A 23,529-nucleotide genomic window follows, 5' to 3' on the forward strand; every position below is an offset into this window, starting at 1 on the left:
ATTAAAAAAATAAAGTTGTTCTTCATAAATTCTTTATGCGCCTATTTACAATAAACTAGATAACATCAAAAGTAGCCTCATCGAAACAATTCAATTTTCATATTTTTTAATATTATAAAAAACAAACGAGATATTTTAAACATAAAATTATATGGGATACTCAGAATATTTTTTAATTTCATACAATTTTAATTGTATGAAAGATGGTACATTTGTTTTTTATACGTAAGTATAAAAAAAGTAAGTATTAAACTAATCCTTAGTATTAAGAAAACTGTTGAAAAAATTACAGAAAACCGAAAAAAAAAGACAAAGACAAACAGACAGAGACAACAAAAAAATATAGAGATGGTAAGTATTTTAGGTAAGTATATATATAAATTTTTATAAAAATCATCGAAATTTTAAAGCTGTAGCGTCAAAATTTCGATTTGTTTACAAACATTGGTCTGTTTATTTACATTTCCAATGTTTATTTACATTCTCGGTCTGTTTATTTACATTTTCCAATGTTTGTTTACATTCTCGGTTTGTTTATTTACATTTTCCAATGTTTATTTACATTCTCGGTTTGTTTATTTACATTTTTCAATGTTTATTTACATTCTTGGTTTGTTTATTTACATTTTCAATGTTTATTTACAAAAATTTTCGAAAATTTAAGGCCTGGAAATTGAAATTTCGCTTTATCTGCAAACATTGGTCTGTTTATTTACATTTTCCAATGTTTATTTACATTCTCGGTTTGTTTATTTACATTTTTCAATGTTTATTTACATTCTCGGTTTGTTTATTTATATTTTTCAGTGTTTATTTACATTCTTGGTTTGTTTATTTACATTTTCAATGTTTATTTACAAAAATTTTCGAAAATTTAAGGCTTGGAAATTGAAATTTCGCTTTATTTGCAAACATTGGTCTGTTTATTTACATTTTCCAATGTTTATTTACATTCTCGGTTTGTTTATTTACATTTTTCAATGTTTATTTACATTCTGGGTTTGTTTATTTACATTTTCCAATGTTTATTTACATTCTTGGTTTGTTTATTTACATTTTTAATGTTTATTTACAAAAATTTTCGAAAATTTAAGGCTTGGAAATTGAAATTTCGCTTTGTTTGCAAACATTGGTCTGTTTATTTACATTTTCCAATGTTTATTTACATTCTCGGTTTGTTTATTTACATTTTTCAATGTTTATTTACGTTTTCCAATGTTTATTTACATTCTCGGTTTGTTTATTTACATTTTTCAATGTTTATTTACATTCTGGGTTTGTTTATTTACATTTTCAATGTTTATTTACAAAAATTTTCGAAAATTTAAGGCCTGGAAATTGAAATTTCGCTTTGTTTGCAAACATTGGTCTGTTTATTTACATTTTCCAATGTTTATTTACATTCTCGGTCTGTTTATTTACATTTTTCAATGTTTGTTTACATTCTCGGTCTGTTTATTTACATTTTCAATGTTTATTTATATTCTGGGTCTGTTTATTTACATTTCCAATGTAAATAATGTTCCAATTTATTTTCAATATGTTTGAATTAATTTAAAATAATTTTTCTATAAATTAATTAATTAATTTAAAATACTTACCTTTACTTACCTTTTATTACTTACCTTTTTATCACTATTGTTTTTTGAAGAATTAAATGTGTTTCAACAGTTTTCTTAATTCTAAGAGTACTTACCATTTTATATTCATCAATTTGCAAAATTACTTTTTTAGTATTTTTTTGATTCTAGTATATGTTAATTAATTCTCCTAAGATCCTTAATAAATGATCACTCGAGAAAAATCAATGGAATGGACGAAAGTTTTGGCCAAAAATTCGATTTTGTATTAGGAGAACATAATATGATAGGAGGTCGTTCGAGAAATATTTCTAGGAATTTTGGCAATTCTTGGAAATGACGTCAAATTCTCGGAATCTCTGAAATTCTTGGAAATGACGTCAAATTCTTGGAAATTTCCAAATAGGTGGAACGAGCGAAAGTATTGGCCGAAAAGTCGACTTTGTATTAGGAGAACATAATATGATAGGAGGTCGTTCGAGAAATATTTCTAAGAATTTTGGCAATTCTTGGAAATGACGTCAAATTCTCGGAATCTCTGAAATTCTTGGAAATGACGTCAAATTCTTGGAAATTTCCAAATAGGTGGAACGAGCAAAAGTTTTGGCCGAAAAGTCGACTTTGTATTAGGAGAACATAATATGATAGGAGGTCGTTCGAGAAATATTTCTAGGAATTTTGGCAATTCTTGGAAATGACGTCAAATTCTCGGAATCTCTGAAATTCTTGGAAATGACGTCAAATTCTTGGAAATTTCCAAATACGTGGAACGAGCGAAAGTTTTGGCCGAAAAGTCGACTTTGTATTAGGAGAACATAATATGATAGGAGGTCGTTCGAGAAATATTTCTAGGAATTTTGGCAATTCTTGGAAATGACGTCAAATTCTCGGAATCTCTGAAATTCTTGGAAATGACGTCAAATTCTTGGAAATTTCCAAATAGCTGGAACGAGCGAAAGTTTTGGCCGAAAAGTCGACTTTGTATTAGGAGAACATAATACGATAGGAGGTCGATCGAAAAATTTTTCCAAGAAATGACGTCAAATTCTCGGAATTTTTAAAATTCTTAGAAATGAGGTCGAGTTCTTAGAATTTCTAAATTTCTTGGAAATGACGTCAAATTCTTGGAAATTTCCGACTGCTCGAACAATAGGACGACACTTTTGATCGAAAATTCGATTTTCTATCAGGAGAACATAATTTTAAAGGAGTTTTTTCTTACGTATCATATATTTACCGTTCTCCTGCTTATTTTTTTACCATTCCTCTTATCGTAGCCATTCTTCTAGAGCTTTAAAACATTGTTTTTCCCAATTTATACATATATTTAGATTTTTACTTGCTTGTACGCATATCTCCTCGTACTTTTTTGTGTTTTTTATCATTTTTATTAATTTTTTTAAGTTTTCTGAAAAAGTCTTCTCACATATTAAAATTTAATCTTTTTTTTAACAATTTTTTTAATTCTAAGGAATATTTAGGATATCTATGTAACTTTATTATATTCCTCCAATATTCTTGTTTTTTATATGTTTTTTTATACATTTCATGTATAATAAAGTTACATAGAATATCCGATAAGAAGGTGGGGAAAATGATAAAGTCGTATTTCAAGATTAAAAAATAATCATTTATTCAAGAAATTTGATATAATTACAATTTTATTACAATAAATTACATATCAATACATTATTAATAAATTACATATCAGTACATTACAATACAATATTTAGTTACATAAATTTATAAACTACGATTTACAATAATTTTCTTGCTTTCGTTCTTTTTTACTTCTTCATTTTTCTGTCTCCTCTTTCCATCAATATTGGTACACACGTGGGCACATATTATTGGTATATATCACTGCCTCGTTTCACATTATTCTTTATTAGTTTAACCAGTTTGTATTCTCTGTAGTTGTAAGTTTGTAATTCTCTTCTAATTTTTCCACTTACATCCATATTATAATTTTCTCCACTCTGAAAAAAAATCACGAATTTCATTCCATCCATAACCATCTTGGTCTTTCAACTCCATCATAAAGTCAATCTGTCCCTGTTCTCCACGAAGCCATTCGTTCGAATCGCTTGTTCCGTGTCCGCAATTCCTCTCTCGACGTAGGCAGAGGCTGGTTAGCGTGAAAAATCAGGGGACGTCAGATATTTTCGAGGTGGTGGGTGTTGTTGATGAATCGACGTCATTCGGGGAAGGAACATATTTTTCTTGAGGGTGTGCGCCTCCTTTGAAAAAATAGATCCGTGCATCGGCCGTGCCAGCTTACAAAAGCAACTAGGAAACGGCTGCCAGTTATAAAAGAACCGCTTCTTTATTGTCTTCTTTTTCCTTTCTGTTGTTGTTGTTGTTGTTGTTGTTTTTCCCCCTTCCTTTTTTTCCCTCTTTTTCTCTGGTTTGTCGGTTACTCCAACAGCTAACAATGAGCCGCCTTTGAAGTCGCAGGCCTCTTTTGTCTCTCTTTTGCCAATGTTCGTTTCTTGTTTATGCGATCGGTTTCGGATTGCAAGATTCTGGTGCTTGATTAAAACACCACTCTGTCCATGAATTTCTTCTTCTTGGATTTGGATTAAATTGACCAAATTAATTGAGGCCAAATTATGGTAAAGTTGGTCGGTTGAGGAAAATGATGAGGGAGATAGTTATTAACATTGATGTGTATAAAGTTTCAAACTTGTCTTCTGTGAGATGTTCCTTTGGAGTCTGAAACAAACGTGAAATAAATATTATTTATTATATGAATAATTGAAATGAGATATTCTTTGTTATATAATTATTGTTGAAAAATTTATAAAATCAATGTAAAATTATTACCATAATTTTTGTGTTGTTTGCAGAAAAAATGTAGATCAAATTTAGATTTTAAATATTATTATTGGGATACAATTTTAGTTGCAAGTTTAATAAATCCATTGTTATAAATATTCAATATTAATTTTCAGATTTCAGATTTTGAATTTTCATTGCACGAGAATTCAATTTTCTCGAATTATTTTTCCAAATTTTTTCCAAAATATTTCGAATTAAATTTCAAAAATTGAATACAATTCTATATAATTAACCAATTATATTCTCAAACGAATCCAAAAAAAAGAAAAAAATCAAGATTTTTAGAAACTTAAAAAACAAAATTACGAAATTGCTCCCGATATATATCCTTCCAATGATCGAAGATTTACTTTTGCGCGCGAGAGCTGATGAAAAATCCGTTTCCATTCTTGATACGAGATTTCCCTCGAAATAACGAAATTCGTGGGTAATCAGTACAGAAGGATGATATATATTCGAGCGATGATCCAACCTGCTGAATACATCTCGCATCGCCAACTTTATTCGACCTACTTCGTCGCCTAATACGAATTGATTCCCGGATATTAGAGATACAATGCGAAATATCACATCTTTCCTAAGATTCTCCCTCCAGAAATATTAACTCCTCCATGCTTCATTTTGCATACGCGCAATATTCTATACGCTCAACTATTTATGGACTCGTCGAATGATTGCATGCACGTGTCCATTGTTTTCGATACGATTGGTTTTAATATGTTCTTCTTCGTAAATATCGGAATTTATTGTACGATTGGATTTGCTCGTTTCTTTGTGAGGAAGAGATGAAATTATTCAGTAATAATCGTTGCAAATGTAGTAATATATTTTTGTACAATGCTATAACGATGGAATTTAATGATGATGGATAATTAAAATACGTGATATGCAATTTTTTTGAATTATACAATTTCCAAATTGCTATACGTGTTTATACTTTATACTTTATACTTACTGGAGAGCTGCAAAATCGATTTATATGATATATCAGAAATTTTGTTCACAACTCATATATGAAATATATGATATTTGATATTGTTATCATTGATCTCGAATTTATTTAATAATTTTCATATATAGATTTTTTAATTAATGATTTGAATTTAAGATAAAAGAGATCATTCGACTCTCTAAAATTATTTACAAAATATTATCTTGTCCATGTATGTGCATATATCTGAATTGCTCGATGATTTCGAAAATAATGGAATTTCGAGGAGAGGAATAACAGTTTTCTCGTCGTGAAAGTTTGTCGTTGTCGAATCGATCGAGCGATTATTTCCACGAAGAACGAGTTACACGAGTTGATCAACAATGCTAATTACACGAGTGGAGGAACAATCGACTACGGGGAATTTATTTGCTCGATGTGTGATTCTGATAGGGTTGCAGTGCGATCATCCACACGCAGGGAGGGATGCATTACCATGTTTTCGCCTGTGAGGAAAAAAACAAAATATCGGTTCTTTTTAGCAAGAATTGCTTTGAAGAAAAATATGGGATAGAATCGAAGGATCATTAACAAGTTATCAATTTTTAAAAATTGTTTTTTTTAGAATAAATAATAGAATTTTGAAATAATTATATTTCATATATTTATTTCGTCAATCTGTAAAATTTTGGTTATATAAAAATTCCTAGTGAATTTTTCCAAAAATGAATTAATTATTAATGAATATTTCTTTCATTTGATTCGATCAATTCTCTAAAAACATTAAAATATTTTATATTATGATAATTGTTAACAAATTTTCCGAGTAAATGATTTGAAAAAATCATTGAAAAGTTATATTGAAAGGCAAAAAATTACAATGTAAATTAGGTGCAATCATTATTGGAATAACCTTTTACTTATCAGGCAACTTTACTGAAACGTTCATTAAAGAAATCGTGTTTTCTCGATTAATTAAACAAATTATTTGTACAATAATTTGGTTAAAATTCGATCAAAATTGGTTCTCTGATTTGAGAGAAAATGGGTCAGCCTCCCTGTGATACAGCTCCTATTTCTTTAAATAGAAAACGAGGGAAAGAAGAGGTAAACAGAGATAAAAGTGGAGTGAAAGTATCGATAAAGAACGACGCGAAATAAACCAGAATTCTTTTTGCGGATGGAATGGAAAAAAAAAAATCTTCAAAACAAGAAAACAAAAGTATTATCTTAAAAGATGCGCAAAAAGTATTTTTCAAGAATCCTCCTCCAACTCTCGAAATTTGCTAATTATCTCGAAAGCATCCAAGTATCCACTTTAATTACTCGACCAAACTTAAGAAACTTCGATCCTCTTCAATGATCTTAACAACTTGCCATTTTTCAATAGCTTGCTCGCGTCGAACCCACTCGAATCGAAAACTGAGATCCCTCTCTCAAACGCTTGAGAACAGGATCGAAAAATCCTCGAGTGTTCAAAGAATCGAGAAAGAAATTCTATTAATTTACCATCCTTGATTTATGATGAAAACATATATATAAATAATAATACGAAAAATATAATTATATAAAATTACAGAGATACATTTATAAAATATAAAATATATTTATAAAATAATTATATAAAAACATTATATATTGTAAGAGAAACAAATACCTGTTCTTTTATTCATTAATCATTTATTAAAAGAATGTGATTACGTATGGAAATAAAGATATTTTACACAATGAAAATTGAATATCGATAAAGAATTAAACAAGACTCGTCGAGACTATCAAATGTTATAACATGATCGCTCCTCATTATTCATTAGACTTCATTTTCCCTAATATAAACGTATATTGTCTTCTCTCGTTTGGATCACGTTTCTTCCAGCATTTTCTCCAGCTTCCTTCGATTAATTAGCAACGACAATTAATTCTTGAATTATGTTCCCAGTGAAGATTTTCAAGTTGCAGTTTCATTAATCAATTTTGACATAAAATATGGCAAAATGTTTAATATTTAGATAAAATATTCTCTCTTAGAATAATTTATACCAAATTTGTTTTAATTATTTAGAAATTATTTCTAAATCAGTGTTATCGATAATGGAAATCATTTGGAAGTCACTTTTCGTTTCATTCCGATATTTAAATCGATTAACAAGTTTTAAGGATCGAAAAAACGAGGAAACTCGATATTTATGATTGACTCTTTGTAATCTAAAGACACCTCTAATGTCTATTAATATTTAACGATCAAGTCGTTCTACTTATGATGATGATAGATCAGAAATTACGTTTCATATTTTTTTTTCAATAATTATGGTATCGTAATAATACATCTAAAATAATCGAAAATTCAATTAATTGTATCCAAAATTCCTTTAAACTCTGTGACAATTTTAAATTATTTACAAATTCACTTTTAAAATTTCTATAATCATCACTTTTTCTTCTTTCGTAACGATGATGATCGATATTCTGTTGAACGATCGAATGATTTGTTTTTCGATATAAATATATTTCTTCCTTCGATTCTCATATTTTCAGAAATTTTCAGAAATCTGATACGATATTTATTTGATTATTCCACGAGAAACGCAGTTCTTTTCCATTTCTGAAAGTTATGTTCGCGAGTGAGAGATGAATGTCTATGTATCTCGCTTCTGTCTGTCAATTGGAAAAGAATCCATTTTTCAGTTGAATTGATAGAGAAAACGAGATATGGATGGTATATGAGAGTATTATGCGCGCATCAGATAATGCATTGACAGGTATAATAAGATAGAAAATCGAAAACGAAAGTAAAAATTTTGTTTGGCAGAAGATAGTTCAATCATTCATATTTATAATATAAATGATAAAATCAGTTCTCAAAGTTGGTGGTTGAAAATATTTATTTCGAAGTGCTTGTTTGATTTATAGAAATATTTTTATAAAAAGAATTAATATTTCTTTATTAAGATTTTTATTAAGATAGAAAATTATATTGATGAATTTCAAAAATGCAATTAATTCGGAAACTGAGAGACTGTTCTTACACTTTAGAATCGAATAAGTTATTATGAATAAATAAAAAGAACGGAATAATGTTTAACCATTCGTTCTTGAATTTTCTTGGAACGAAACGAATCAATTCTGTCGCGCCAGAAACCATTGCAATGTACAACTGTTGAATCTTTTATAAGTAAACGTCTGTATGGAATAGAATAACGAATGAGCAGAAATAACTATTTGTGTGGAATATGATACGTTAATGAAATATAATAATGTCATATTTGAAATTATGATACTATTGACGATGACATAAAATGATGAAAATAACTTTATCTTTAATCGATATGATAATTTTTCAAATTTTCATATATTTCATAAAATATCCTTTTTGCAAAAATTAAAATAATTATTTTTCATTTTTAAGTAAAGCCTTTTAAAATTAATTTCATTTTCAATTTTCGTTTAATATAATTTAATGTTAATGTGATTCAGAAAAATTAATTTTTTTGACAATATCTGATCACAGTGCACATAATGCATATAATGCTTATTTTATTCAAGATATTTTATTATAAATTTATTTGCTATTTCCATTATTACTATTGCTATTTCTTATTAACTATTCCTTTATTTAATCATTTTCCAATAATCTCTTATTATCCCATCTTTTTCTTTCAATTTTCAATTGACCATTCTCTATCCAGAATTGAAGTGAAACTGTTTTTTATCTTTCATTTTTTCTCCTTCTGTATTTTACTTTTTCCTCTCCTCTTTAATTTTTCATAATTTTTCTTGCTTTACCATTCACCTTTATATATTATAACCATTATGTATTTCCTTTATTTCTGCTTTAAACCTTTTGTTCCCCCTTCTTATTGTATCTTATTTCTTCTTTCTATAATTTTTTATTTCATTACGCTTTCCTTTTTTATTTCAATACTTCTTCTATTTTACATCATTTTATCATGTCTAATTTTAATTTTAATTTTTATTTCATCACTTTTCAATATTTATAGTTCAATCTTTTTCAAATTTTTATTTTTCTTCTTCTTTGACCTTTTATTTATTATATACTATATATATATACTTAATTTTATCTCTTAATAATAATTTCAACATTATTATTATTATTATTATTATATATATTTTTTCTTTCTAATTAATTTCTTCTTCCTTTTAATTTTAATTATTTTATTTCTGTATTCCAGCATTCTGTTTCTTTCATTCTGTTTCTTTTATTATATTAATTATTATTGTTTTTTTCAACTTTTTTTTCTAATTAATCGCCATACATATATATGTTTTATTCCACGAAAATTTTCCATTTAATCTCGTTTCCATTTTATTTGTCCAGGTCAAAAGTTGAGCCATCCTCAAATTGTAAAATCAATTTTAACACAGGGAGCCATGTTGCATTCGTTGTTTATTTATAACGTGACCACGTTAATCATTCTATTTAGACGTTACTCTCGTGGTGATTAATTGCAACCATCTGAAAGGCCGTTTAACAAATTCGTTATTACCCAAATACTATTTACAATTAACTATTTATTCATTTATTGTTCTCGACTCGTATTATTCTTACTAAATTGTTCACCATTTTCTTTTTTAATCATAATTTTCAATTATTTCTTTCATTTATCATATTGAGAAATAAATTTAAAATCTTTTGTTTTTACTTATTTGAGATAAAATTTATTAAAAACGATGTTAAATGTATGGGGATATTAAAATCATTTGCATAAAACAATTTAAATTTCCATTCCTTTTTTCTTTTTTTGACAAGAAAAAATAATAAAAAAGAATTGGAAACACTATTAATAATACAAATATATAATATTACATAAAAAAATATTTAAAAATATTTCCCCAGATTCTTGCCAATTATTTTTTTCAATCAATTTCATTTTTTCATTCTCTTCTATCTTGATAAATAAACAAAAGTTCAAATTAAATTTCCTTAGCTAGATTCAATAATTTCCATATATTTAACATTTCAAAAATGACAATGTATTTTATGAATTTCGTGTTGCATTTGATCCGACCACTTCCCGCCAAATTTTTACATTAAAATCGAAGAGAATCGAAGACATAGAAATTCAGAGAACCACTGCAGTGTTAAACAAAAAATTGAATGCGAAAACGTGGCGAAAATTTTCAAAGAACAAGATTTTTTCCAAAAAAAAGAAAGAAATATCGAAGAAAAATTTCTCGTTACTGTTAGAAATTCGAAGAATGGTGGTGCAATGTAACGGTAAATATCGGTGAAACGAAACGATATATGGCGATCGAAGAGAACGAGGTTCCTACTTGTGATTGCAATCGAGTTCAGGATTAGTGAAAGGGATTTCTGGATTCGGTTGGCCTCCCAATCTTCGCAGGAATCTCTTGGAGATTCCTGTTGCTCTCCCACTAAGCATACTGGATTAACTAGTTTTCTAACTCCACTTGTTCCTTTCTTCGTTCGAATCTTTGCTTCATACAAAATTACGATTTTTGATTGCAATTTTCACGCTTGATACTACTAGCAAATTACTATGCACAAATTGTACACAGTATACAAGAAGAAAGGATTTCGAATTTTATTTGATACATTTCGTTAACTATAAGATAGTTTGTTGATATAAAATTTGATTTATTTTTTGCTATGTACAGTTTATTCTTGAAATAATATAATTTCAGATTTTTCTTTTTTCACGAATGGATAATATTTGTCTGATCAACTGCTACAATGAAATTAAATTACACATATTAACCCTTTAATGACAATAAAAAATAAAAATATGGAATAATAAATTTTTTTTCTTATAAAAAATCTAACATCTTTTGAATATCTAGATCCAGATTGTATAGTATAGATTGGAATTAATTAAATATCTAAATTTACTTAAGAACTTACTAAATTACAAACATTTAAAAAAAAAATCTAATAAAATATCCAAGCCAAATTAGCTATCGAAAAAGTAAAATAAATTTTGAAGTAACATCTTCAAAAATTTCTTCCAATTCTTATTATTCTATCTAAAAAAAAAAAAAAATTTCATATAACGCCATAAAGTCTATTCTTACGTTCCAGCATCAATTGTTCGAATCATCCTCACATGTTCTCCCAAAATTTTTCGAACGAAATTGCAATATTATCCACGAATAGACTCCTTAATATTCCATACGTTCATCCAATTGTTTGCTTTATGACACAAGTTCGAAGGATTTTGCAACGTCCACAATTTCAATTTCCACCCTTCAACTTCCGGTATCTTTGGTCTCGTAGAACAGATCGATACGCTTTTATGTGGGTTTTATCGCAGCAACCCTTGTTTGCCACCGAGAATCTTTCACCGATCAATGTGATCAGTTCCTCTTGCTGGAATCGTGTTCTGGAAGAGGATCCTTATTTACGACTTTTTCTCCTTTCTTTCTCTCTGGCCATCCAACTGTTCGTGATTTGCTCGAAATGTGTTGGACTCCACGTGTAATTTGCCCATTTCTCGTGCTCTATTGCGGATAAAATGAGTTTCGGTTTCTTTCACACACTTGAGATACGTCACGAGAATTTCTTGGTCTGGCGGATCTGATGCGATCATGAGTGGAAAAAAGGAAAAAAGAGTTTTTCTTTCGTATATGCAGGTTGTTACAAGTAGCCATTTTTGGATTTCGTTGCATTTTTCGTTTTATCATTTTACAATTTTGCATTTATCGATAATCAATATTCGATCTTTAATATCGAAGTCGAGAATTATGGAAAATTTTAAAGATATATCAATTGCAAATTTTTGAGAGAATTGTTGAACGAAAAGAATCACGAATAATTGAGGTCTATTAAATTAACAATAAGAATTGGAAAAATTTTTAGAAAAAGGATTTTTTTCTATTAATTGTGAAAGTATTTTATAAAACAATTTTTGTTCATTGAAAAAAATGTAGGTACATATCGTCGCTTGAACGAGTATTTAGAATACTTTTATTTTTAGTAAAATTTCATTGTATATCACTGATACATACAATAGACAGAAAAAAAAAATAAATGAAAATATTTTTTTGAGATACAGATGCAAGAAAAGATATCAGGAATTCATGTGTTTGTTTTGTTTAAATGAATATTTAAACATAATTTTTCTTGAACTTTAATTCAACCAAGAGGACACAGAATGTATTGAAAATTGATTTAAGGAACCTCTTATATATTCTCTTTTATCACTTATTTAAAACAGAATAACAATTTGTATATTAATTATTTCGATTAATTTAGAACTTTCTTAAAAGTTCTTTTATCGGAATTATTTTTAAAATTCCATTTTGTTATTTGTGTTTCTCGATTTGAAATAATCTTAATCCCATGTGGACTCGTTGCAATACTGCATAAATTATAATTATCGAGGCAAAAGTATCGATTCACTGGTGAAAAGTAAAAATTATTATTTCATCTTTCACGATAATTTAACACTGTATTTAACAGCAAAGATTATAAATGAAAAGTTCAGACTGAGATGTTGATATTATTTCAGTAATTGTTCTCAGAAATTTATCAAAATCTGTCCACAAAGGATTAATTATTTCAGTTACAACTGTTAATCACTGAGCAATTTATTATAATAATAATAGAACTCTAACCGTAGCATTTTCGACAGGAACAATCGCATGTAACTCGAGAACGATAAACTATCAAGTGCACTTAATAGGAATTCAATTATCAACGCTTGTATCGAGTACATCGTTCTTTTTTTTTTTCTTTTTTCTTTTTTTATTGTTAAACACTCTGCAACGATTCTTCATTATTTAGCGAGTAAAATGAAACAGCGGTTTCCACCGATTTTACAATAATTTAATTCAGGATTAATATTTCATTACTTGCTTCCGTTTCCATAAGCGCCACTCAGCATCTACTTACTCTACTATTATCTACGTGTTCGTTCAAACAAATCTCAGTCTCCATAAATTTCATCGAAGCAATAATATTCTCCATCTTTATTTCAACTTCGATAAAATTGAACACGATATATTAACAAAGAATGCAAAAGTTTTCAGTCGAGTAGATTCTTTTGCAAAATTTTTTGAATTAAAGTAATTATAAGTTAATAATTATTCGTTTCATAACCTATAAGATTCGCGTTGAAAGTATTCGACCATTTTGAATAAGAACGAGTCACGTGATCTCGATGCAATCCTAACCTAATCAATTTAAAACAAGCAAAGTGTATAAAATATTATATCTAGAAAACAATGAGATTAATTCTTCGAAAGTGTTTATTCGATATCAAACGTATCTTTTTCTTAACAAACAAATATTTTTCATAATCAAAAACTCCTTCGTTATCTCATAAAAATCTTTTCGACTGAATACTTTTATCGCATATCACTGCGAAAACGAAACAAAGAATCTTTTTCCTATATAATTTTTATCAATCATTCTCCTTAATCCTAATTAATCCTCTTTTAACCAACTCGTACACTACTCGTTATTTTTTACTCATGAAAATTTCACGAGGCGATAGGTATAAAGAAGTTATATAACAGAGAAGTTATTATGTACATGTTATCACTGTCAACGTTGCATCGAAGATCGAAGATTTCCTCTTGAAATTAGTGTTAATCTTTCAAAGGAACGCGTGGAAAAATCGCATCAAAGATCGCAGAGCAGGTTATTAAGCGAACACGAAGATTCGAAATTCGCGCCAAAAAAACGATACGAGGCACGGGCGCGCGTTTTGAAAACGTTCGTTTCGCGCGTTCGATTGGACGCCTTTTATTCGTGGCGTAAAACTGCGTAAAATTCGCCGGAAACGAAGCAGGCGATAACAATTCATCAGGCGGCGTTAATTATGCTGCGAATTCATCACGGACAAGCGTATATATTCGACGACTGATTTAACAACAACTGTTCTTGCTCGTTAAAAGTTCGAGGGCATTCCGTGCGCGAATTATAGCAATTCCCTATGCCCTGGAATCTTGGGAATATCTTAAGAACGATACAGCACTTAAAAACACAGCAAACTGACGATTAAGTTAGGTTAGGTTAGATCGACTAATAATGGTAATAGCTCGGACATCGAGCCTTAACCTAGAAATGAAATTTATCGAGGAATTATTAAGGACAAGAAAGGAGAATTGTTCTTTATTTTTTTTTGAGGGAAAAAAGGTGGGCAGCACTGATTTTTCTTACGTAAACAATGATTAAGTTAAAAATTTGAAATCAATATGATACAATGTGTGAACCTAAAGAGTAAACAGATTGAATAAATTTATAAAGTAAAAGATATTAAAAAGAGATTAAAAAGAGCTTATTTCTAACTTATTCTAAAATTCGAAATCAAATAGTGATTTCTTATTTCGTATAACCTAAAAATTAGCAAAATTATAGTAAAAATCACTATCCTATTTTTAACAAAGATCTATCAAAGATGTGACATTAATTTTGAATTAATAATTAGTAAGATACTCATCGGTATAAATACAATTGATAAGATGATTTCAAATTTTCGATTGATAATATGTAATACAAATTATTTAGTTTCTTATTATACATTGTGCGTATATTATACATAAATGTAACAAATCAATCCTTTCATTGCAACAAATCTTTCTAAATGAATTTATTTATGTACTTTATTTATGTTGCAATTATTTACACGATTATCTAATTTTTCTTAATTTATCTGTAATAAATCTTCTGATGAGATTTTTCCCAAATCAGGATTGGATTTGTATGCAATTTATAATGAATAATTCCTTTGCTCTGAGTACTAATATATAAATAAATTTTTCTTAACGTTTCCTATACGTTTCCTAATTTTTCTTTATTGCTTCCACGAATAATTGCTCTTTTGCAGCTCAGTAATATTTTCCTAATAGCGGAAGGGTTAAAGCACGTATTTCAGCACGCAACCATTATTCGTGAAAAATCTTTGCCAAGCTTTTTATTGTAACTCTTTCAGGCAGCGCATTTAATCGTTATTTAATCTTTTAATCGAGAATGGCGAGTTAACCCTTTTAATGCTATTCAAAAGTATCTTTATTTTTTTAACTTAGTTTTATTTATTATTTATTGTAATATTATTGTATTTAATTTCTATCGTTGTTTCGGAATTTATCCGATTAAAATAAGGAATTGTGATGTTTAATGATAAATGCAAAAGAATATCTCTTATCAAGGGACAACCTGTAATTGAAAAATAATGATTCTATAGCATTTAAAAGAAGTTAACTCTCGTACATTCAATGATTACATTCATTCATAATGACACAATTTTCCAAAAAATTATCTTTCAATAGATAAAATTTTGCATACATGAAAATATAAAAGTATCCTTTTATTGTTAATTTCTACGTTAAATTAATTTATTAGAAATGAAGAGTTGAACAATGATTAATTAAAATGAATAAAAGTAAATTGTGATAGAGAAAAATGAAATAGAAACATAAAATTTCTTACTTCATACCAATGATATGTGAAGTAAAGTAATGTGTTTTCTTTATTTTCTAATTTTCTATTTTCTTCGTTCTCTTATTTCGAGATAAAATGTTTATTGTATATTTTAATAGCGGAATCCAAAGTGTCAGATCCAGATAACAGATTGAGTCTGATGAGGTAACTTCTGAGGTTTTAATAGGCCAACTCTTGCACAGTGTGTGTTGTCGTATGAAACACGAAATAGCGAATAAATATCTCGTCGAGGATACAGTCTATTATCGTCCAAAATATCTATTAAGCTTTCATAATATTGGTTTGAAAGTCTCATATTTACAGGATTAAGAGAACTATAATACTCTGAATGTATGTATGTATACATGAAACGATGAAAAATGATATATCGTTCAGATACACTCCTCGATATTTATTATTTAATTTAATTAAATTTCAAATTTTTGCTTGCTGTGTTGTTAAGTGGTCAATGATCTCAATTCCTCGTTTCAACAATTCTCATATTATTAAATAATAATTGAAGGATTCATAGTAAAAATGATTTTAGATAAGAAACAAACATTTCAGATAAGAATTTTCTGTTTAGAAGATTTTACAAATATATAAGTTGTAAAAAAATAATATTAGACAAATTAATAATTGTTAAAAATATGATTGTCATTAATTCTTACCAGATCCAGATGAATGAAAATTAATTTTCCACAAAAATAACTATTTTTTCTTGTCAAAAATGAATAAAACTATAACTTTATTTCATCTTAAATCATTGTAATTATGATTTAATAACAATAGAGTATATGATATTTTTAATTATTCCTATTGTCTTTTATTTTATTTCTTGAAGCATATTGAGTTCATTATTCATTTATCCATCTAATTCGAAAATGTAGAAGCAAAATTATTGAATTAACATCTCTTGCGATACAATTACAAATAATCTGTAAGAATTAAAAAGTAATTTTCAATAACACATTCACTACGAATCCCTCAATTACACCAATTATTGTAAGATTGGAATTTTCGAATTCCTCTCCGATTTAATCATAATACCTAAGCGAATTTCATTCGAAAGATTCACTGGCAAAATTCGATGCTCGCTTATTATTAGGAAGCTCTTTCTCCTCGTCTTAACCCTAGTTCACCCTAGTTCCCTTTATCGATATTGCAAAAGCTTGTCGAACCACTTTTGGAAGATGAACACGCCCGCCTGGAAATCTTAATCATCGAAACTCCTCCTTCCTTCCATCTCGCTTATCCTAAACTTCTTAATCTAAATTGCGTGTCCCGACTTCCGATCTCTCGAAAAATCCGCCCATAGGAAGAAGAAACGTTTATTGCATCTCTTGGATCACTTGTGAACAACAATTTCCCTTCGAAAATTAACAAGCGTACCTCCGTCCTAAAATTCCCAATAACAATTAATAAAACAGAAGATTCTTCACTTTTGCACGCTTTATCACTTCATAAAAAAAAAAAAAAAAGAAAAAAATCTTGAAACGATTCGAATCTTTCAAATTTTTTTCAAATATTCTCCGATTATTATATTCGATATATTTAATCGATTTGACAAAACAAAACGATTCTCTGTCAAACAATAATCAATCACTTTGCACTCCAAACTTGCACACTCATTTCTGAACACGATCTTCAAAATTTCTTTTTTCCAAATTGTTAACATTCTTAACATTCTTTCTTACTTTTCTTAACATTCTCAAACTTAATATTCAAAGTATCCCTTCTCAAATGTTTCTCTTCTTTCTTCACCTTCTTGATTCGTTAAAAGAAGCACGGTTCCTTCGCTTTCCCTGGAAGTCGGTGGTGGTGTTCAACCCCTTAAACCCTGGTGACAGCGATCCCCGGTCTCCCGGGGCCGAATGCCTACCTGGACGGCCTCCACGTTTGATTCCTGTACCTGCAGAGCAACACCTTCTTGAACGCTTGTCTGAACACCTTGTTGAAGATGGTGTAGAAGATGGGGTTCACCATGGAGCTGGCGTAGCCCAGCCAGGTGGCCAGGTCGAATATCTTGTGGTCGATTTGTCTCTCGCAGTTGGGGCACACGGCTGGGATCAGGTTGAGAACGAAGAACGGCGCCCACAGTATGACGAACGTGAAGAACACCACCCCGAGCACCTTGGTCGCCTTCTGCTCGAGCCTGATGATCCGACCGTGGCGCGAGCTGTTCCGGGACACCACGCTGCTCGTCCTCGAGTGGTGGCTGCGTACTGTCGTTTGGTATCTGTGGGGGCACGGGGACGACGAATTGCTGCTTTGCCTCGAGCCGAGGCTCGCGGCCCCGTTGTGGGCACGCATCGTCGCCGCGCGGCGGATCGGGGCTGGCCTCGAAGTCAGCAGGCTGGTCCTCGTGCTTCCTGCGGAGTACAGATTTTTCCAAATTGTACGTTTTGAAATTCTTGAATGTTGATCGTTTTCATTGATCGTGTTACAAGTTTCTTTCTTCTAAGTGTCTTCTAAACGCGTTACGTCACGTCATCTTGTATTCTGACGATACACGAGTTGGCTTCAACAATGAATAACTTAGGTTTTTATCAATCAATCCATTCACTTTTTTGTGTCGTCTAAAATTAGATTCTCTAGCGCATCTATCATATTCATTAGAGATTCGATAATTCATATATGTCAGCTTTTCAACAGAAGAAGGCCTCCTTTTCCAAGAGATTGATCAATCTCTTATTTACATTCACATTTTGCCCTCCCTAATCCCACAAGAATTTCGATCCTTATCACACAAAATAATCGCGAAAATAATCATCAAGATTCGATATTAAATAGAATTTCAAAATTGAACTGCTTTTGTAATAGTAAAAAGAACAATAAATTCAATGTCGCATCCAATTCCAATTAATTATTCCTGTCTTGCAATTTGACATTACCAAAAAAACAAAATCCCTTAAAGAAAAAAGCCAACATTGAACTGAAAAACCATTCCATCACACACACACACATTTCCAATCAATTCTCCTTTTACCCACCTCCCAAACTAGACCCTCTCCTGCACCCTCTCCACGTGACAACGGAATTCAGCTCGTAGCTTCTGCTGCCCTCCATCCTGCCGCTGTTGCTCCTTCCCAGGAAAGCCGCCTCGAGGTTCTTGCCCGAGATCGGCCTCATCGTGTCGCTGGATACGATCACGATCTCGGTCGACGGTTGGGGCGGGGGTCTCCTCGACGACGACTCGCCGAAGTATGGGCACGTGCACGGCGGCGGGAGGGCGATCTCCCCCTCCTGTTTGTCGCTCGACTTCCGGCTCTGCGGCGTTTCCTCGTTCGAGGAGCTCTTCCTCGAAACGGAGGAGCCACGCCCGAACACGGGCTGCTCGTGGAAGCTGAACGATCGCTTCCTCGGCGTCTTCGGCGATCCCGACTCGGTCCGCTCAAGGTGAGCCTCGTTGAACGTGGACGCGCGTCGACGTGGATGCTTCCACGGCGTTGGCGAGCTGAGATCTTCTTGGATCGAGAGGCTCGTCCTGGAACCGGAAGCGCTGCTCCCGCCGCTCTCCCCGCTCCTGAAATTTTGAAACGGGCGTGGTTAGAATTGGACGAATTCTATAGTTTTGAGACTCTGTTGAGAAGAGTTTGGGATGGATATTTAGAGATTATTGTAGAATTTTCTTGCGTAGAAAGAAGATGATAAAGGATATGTAATATATTTATTGGAAGTTTTAGTGTATTTGAATTTTTGAGAGAGTTTGAAATGGAGAATAATTTTTTCTTTGTTGGGGAAAAAGTTGTAATTGTATTTAGAGTTTGTAGAATTTACATTCTTGTTTGAAGAATGAAGGTATAAAGGTGTTTTTTTGTGGATGTTGAAATGAGAATGAGAATATTAATATGTAAGGTGTACTTACAGGAAAATGTGAATTGAGTAAATTTTGAAGAAGCAAGTTTTTAATGATTCATTTATGAAAATTTAATGAATTAGTATCATTTATCAGAATTCCTCGTTTTTTCCTACTGAAGATTTATTGTGTTCCTGTTGAAAGATGTGCTATTTAATCATCAAAGTTTACAATTTATGTGCGATGGCGGCCCATCATATTTTCTTGTCGAGTTCTCAAGAAATATGATCCGTAGAAAGTAGATAGAATTTATACTTCGCGAATATTAGTGATTTTGAAGCGAAATTTTCCAACTTTCGTTTTACAAAATTCACTTCTTATTACAAAATTTATACAATATTAATAATTATACTGAAATAGAATATTTTATACACCAATAATTCGCCTATCTATCTTTCATCTTAATTTAAAATTCAAATCCATAAACCAATAATTTCATAACCAACTCTCAAACCACTTATCAGTGATTATCTGATGCACGAAAAACTCTCTCTAATTATCAATCTCGATTCTACCCTTTAATCGTATAATAATCGAATTTTCTTTTTATTATCTCTTCCCGATAAAATTCTAATCAATAAATCTTCGAAATTATTTCAAAATTTTAAATCATCGATGCCGATCAATATTAATGCAAAAATCACTTCAGAAACTTTTAAATCCTCCCCCATTTTATCCGAAACAAAAAAAGAATATAAAGTTCGCATTGACGATGGAAACAATTCTCCTACCGGAAGGCAGCATTTTTAGACCTCCTCATTTCTCCACACTCTTTATCCCCCTATGTTGCTACAGAAAATAGTAATGGAACGGTCTGATTGAAAAAAAAGAAAAAAGAGAAAAATATCAAGGGACCACGCGCACCCTGTGGACGAAAAAAAGGTCGATGGATGCCGCTATAAATTCGACACGTATGAAACGCAGCTGCACTTTTGACGCGTTCTATCCATTATTGGGGATCGGCCATTATTGCATATCGCGGCTTTCCGTCCTGGGCCAAAGGCAAAGTACTCGATGAAGCTCGGTTTTATCGCCCAAAGGCAACGTGTACGAGTGATTCGTAATCTTCGAATCAAGTTTAAAACACGATAAAATTAAAGCTGAAAAAGATAAGTAGATTGTAGATTGATCTTGAGAATGAAATTCGAATTTTGAAATGAAAATTTGCTCGATAAGTTGATTATATGAAAATATTTAGATCAAGATGGATTAAGATTGTAATTGAATATTTCATGCTGCATAATTTAGAAATGAATCGTTTCGAGAGAAAATTTAAAAAAAGAATTTAAAAACTCTCGTTATAAATATTACAAGTTTCTTTGTAATTCTTTTTATCGCATTAAGTTGAATCTGATTATAAAATATTCAGAATGTATAGTTTTTCCCTAATCTAACTTTGAATATAAATTGGAAAAGTAAAAATTTGACGAAAAAAGGAAGGGAATTTATTATCCGGATAACGCTATAATCCTTTTCCTATATCCCTTGCTAAGTTATTTAATAATGCTGCCACGAAATATTGTACAATACTATCATCGAAGATTCTTTGCCAAGTCCACGCGGCTTTTCATTTCCTCGGCAGGTTCATTATTGCAGGAATTCTTCGGATAACTTCACCGGTGTTTTTAAAATTTCATAGAAAACTTCCGACGATGTCCTGTACAACTTCATAATAGCTTCTAACATTTCTTTTCAAAGGGGGGCGATGGATAAAAGAACAGCGTCGGTGAACAGCTGGACAGCTGGAATGTCGAGATTTTTTGAATTTAAAAAATGCTCGAATAATTTTTATGAAAAAATAAAAATTCGCGTACATGCAAGTTTATAAGTTATATTATAGCGAAACATTTATAGAAAGTAGTAAGGAATCTGAAGGAATTATAAGAATATTTGACATTTTGAATTTTGAATTTATACGTACGATAAAAATCGAAATTAGATTTATTCAAATGAATTAGACAAACCTCTCCGATCTTTTCCATTTAATTCGTTATAAATTATGAAATAGACAATTTTGATTAAAAAACGCGCCTTTGATAATTCATTATCTTTCTATGATTCTCTCTTTTATTAATCATTAGCCATAGATTGCATTTCTCTATTATAGTTCTCCTCTTCGCCACTAGAGGCTCCACTTCAATTCTCGCATGTACTTATCCACCCACAACGAATTAGACGCTAATTCTACATTTTGTATTTAAAAATAAAAATTCTTCGAAAAATTAAAATTGAACGAAAGAATTGCATAGATCTTTAAAAAAAGATCTCAAATCTCAAATCTCGTTATCATTGTTAAAAAGAATCTTTTTAATAATCTTTTCAATTTGTGAAATTTCGCAAATATAATTATATTTTGATTGTTCAAGAGGGGATAACACTTACGAAAAAAAAAAAGAAAAAAAAAGGGTACACGTGGAGCAGATGGAAAAACATTGTTGGAGGAATTTCAGTCTTCTCGATAGCTCGATAGAACGATCCCGAAACACTTTCGAAATTGAAACTCGAATAGGATATTGTTGCCGAAATCGATTGTCGGCTGAGTGATCATTGACCAAGGTCTTTCTATTCGGTCGACCGATGCGGTTGATTGAAGATGCCTCGAGTGGCTGCGGTAAAATCAAAAACGCGAACGTATCCGTTCCATCGACACTTCAACATTTTTCCTCGTTCATGAATCGCGTTTCAGTACCAGATATTCGTCCATTTTCCAAAGGAAAATGGCCTCGAAGAGTCAAGAAGAGATCGAAATTCAGAAGCTTTGGAACAGCTCTCGAAGATTCGCTTGAAGAGAAGTTCGATCGAGACTCGAAATAGTGAAAATTTGAAAAGATAATGCTTTGCAAAAGAGTTTTCTCACTCGAGACACGAATACTTTTTGATCGATTTCATTTTAAATTCTAATTTCAAGGTTTTTAATTATCCTTAAACATTTTTCATTGAGATTTGTTCTAATTTTTTTGTGATGTCAAGTTCGAATTTTAATATTCAATTTCTGATTGATTTTCAAATTCGTCAATTTCATTTTCTTTTCTTTTTAAAGTAATTTGACGCTTTTTAAAATTCCAATTTCGATATTATTACAGTGCTTAAATGAAAATTAAAAAACCGGATAATGAAACGATCTTCCCAATTAAAAAGACAAGAATTGTTTTAAAATACCACAAGTAAATGGCTAACGAATTTAGAAATGCTATCTCCGATTGAAGTAAGAGAATCAAAGTAAAGGGATTAAAAATCTTTCCATCTAAAATTATCCTTTCAGAAAGGACATTATTTACGGGATAACCTAATATATTGCGGTTCCCTTAGCGAATCGCACTTAGCTCGTAGCAAAGTGCAAAACGTAGCGGCGGCCACTTAAGTAAACTGCTCTTACCTGGCCCCCTCCCCCTCCCTCTCTAATAAAGGAATGCACTTAGCCGTATCCACAAAGGATTCGCGCTTTGCTCGTCACTTTGAAACCCTCTTTGAACGCGATCCAAGTTCAGAAGAACTTGGTCGAGACTGGTAATTGTCCTGGAAACGGCCGTCGTCTTTTTCCACCCATCCGGAAACCTTTCTAGCCTTTCCAGAGGGTGGAGAAGCGTGGAGACAAAAGGAGTCGTCCACTTGTCCATGTCGAAACAACGATTCAATTAACGCGTGTGGAACGAGCATTCTTTGTTTCCTGTCGTTTCACACGATTTCTATCTTCGAAGACGCCTGTTCGAAGATCCGTTCGATCGTTGCGGGGATGGAGATTGGCGTTGTTTCATCGAGTCTTGTGATTAATTTGAAGAATATTTTTTTTTTCGAAGAACAATTGTAATGAACGACTTTCTTTGACTCTTTAAAAGGTTGATTTGAATTTGGTGATGCAGAGAATATTTTTTGAAAGATTGAATTCCATTCAGTGTGTGATTATTTATCGATTGAT

The 23,529-nt window shown here is 30.8% G+C and overlaps 1 protein-coding gene across 3 annotated transcripts in view; it reads right to left on the reverse strand.

Moving 5' to 3' along the window:
• Window positions 1-3,336: 3,336 nt before the first annotated feature.
• The window catches only part of 5-HT2beta (serotonin receptor), a 119,405-nt gene continuing 99,212 nt past the window's right edge, over window positions 3,337-23,529 (reverse strand). For 2 of the 3 annotated variants that reach the window (XM_026443084.1, NM_001204249.1), the window contains 2 exon segments: window positions 18,748-19,280; window positions 17,633-18,126 (listed from right to left, as the gene is read on the reverse strand). In XM_026443084.1, coding sequence (XP_026298869.1) covers window positions 17,633-18,126; window positions 18,748-19,280 — 1,027 coding nt within the window. 3 annotated transcript variants of the gene reach the window in all.

Source organism: Apis mellifera, linkage group LG10 (assembly GCF_003254395.2).
Source record: "Apis mellifera strain DH4 linkage group LG10, Amel_HAv3.1, whole genome shotgun sequence".
Lineage (NCBI taxonomy): Eukaryota > Metazoa > Arthropoda > Insecta > Hymenoptera > Apidae > Apis > Apis mellifera.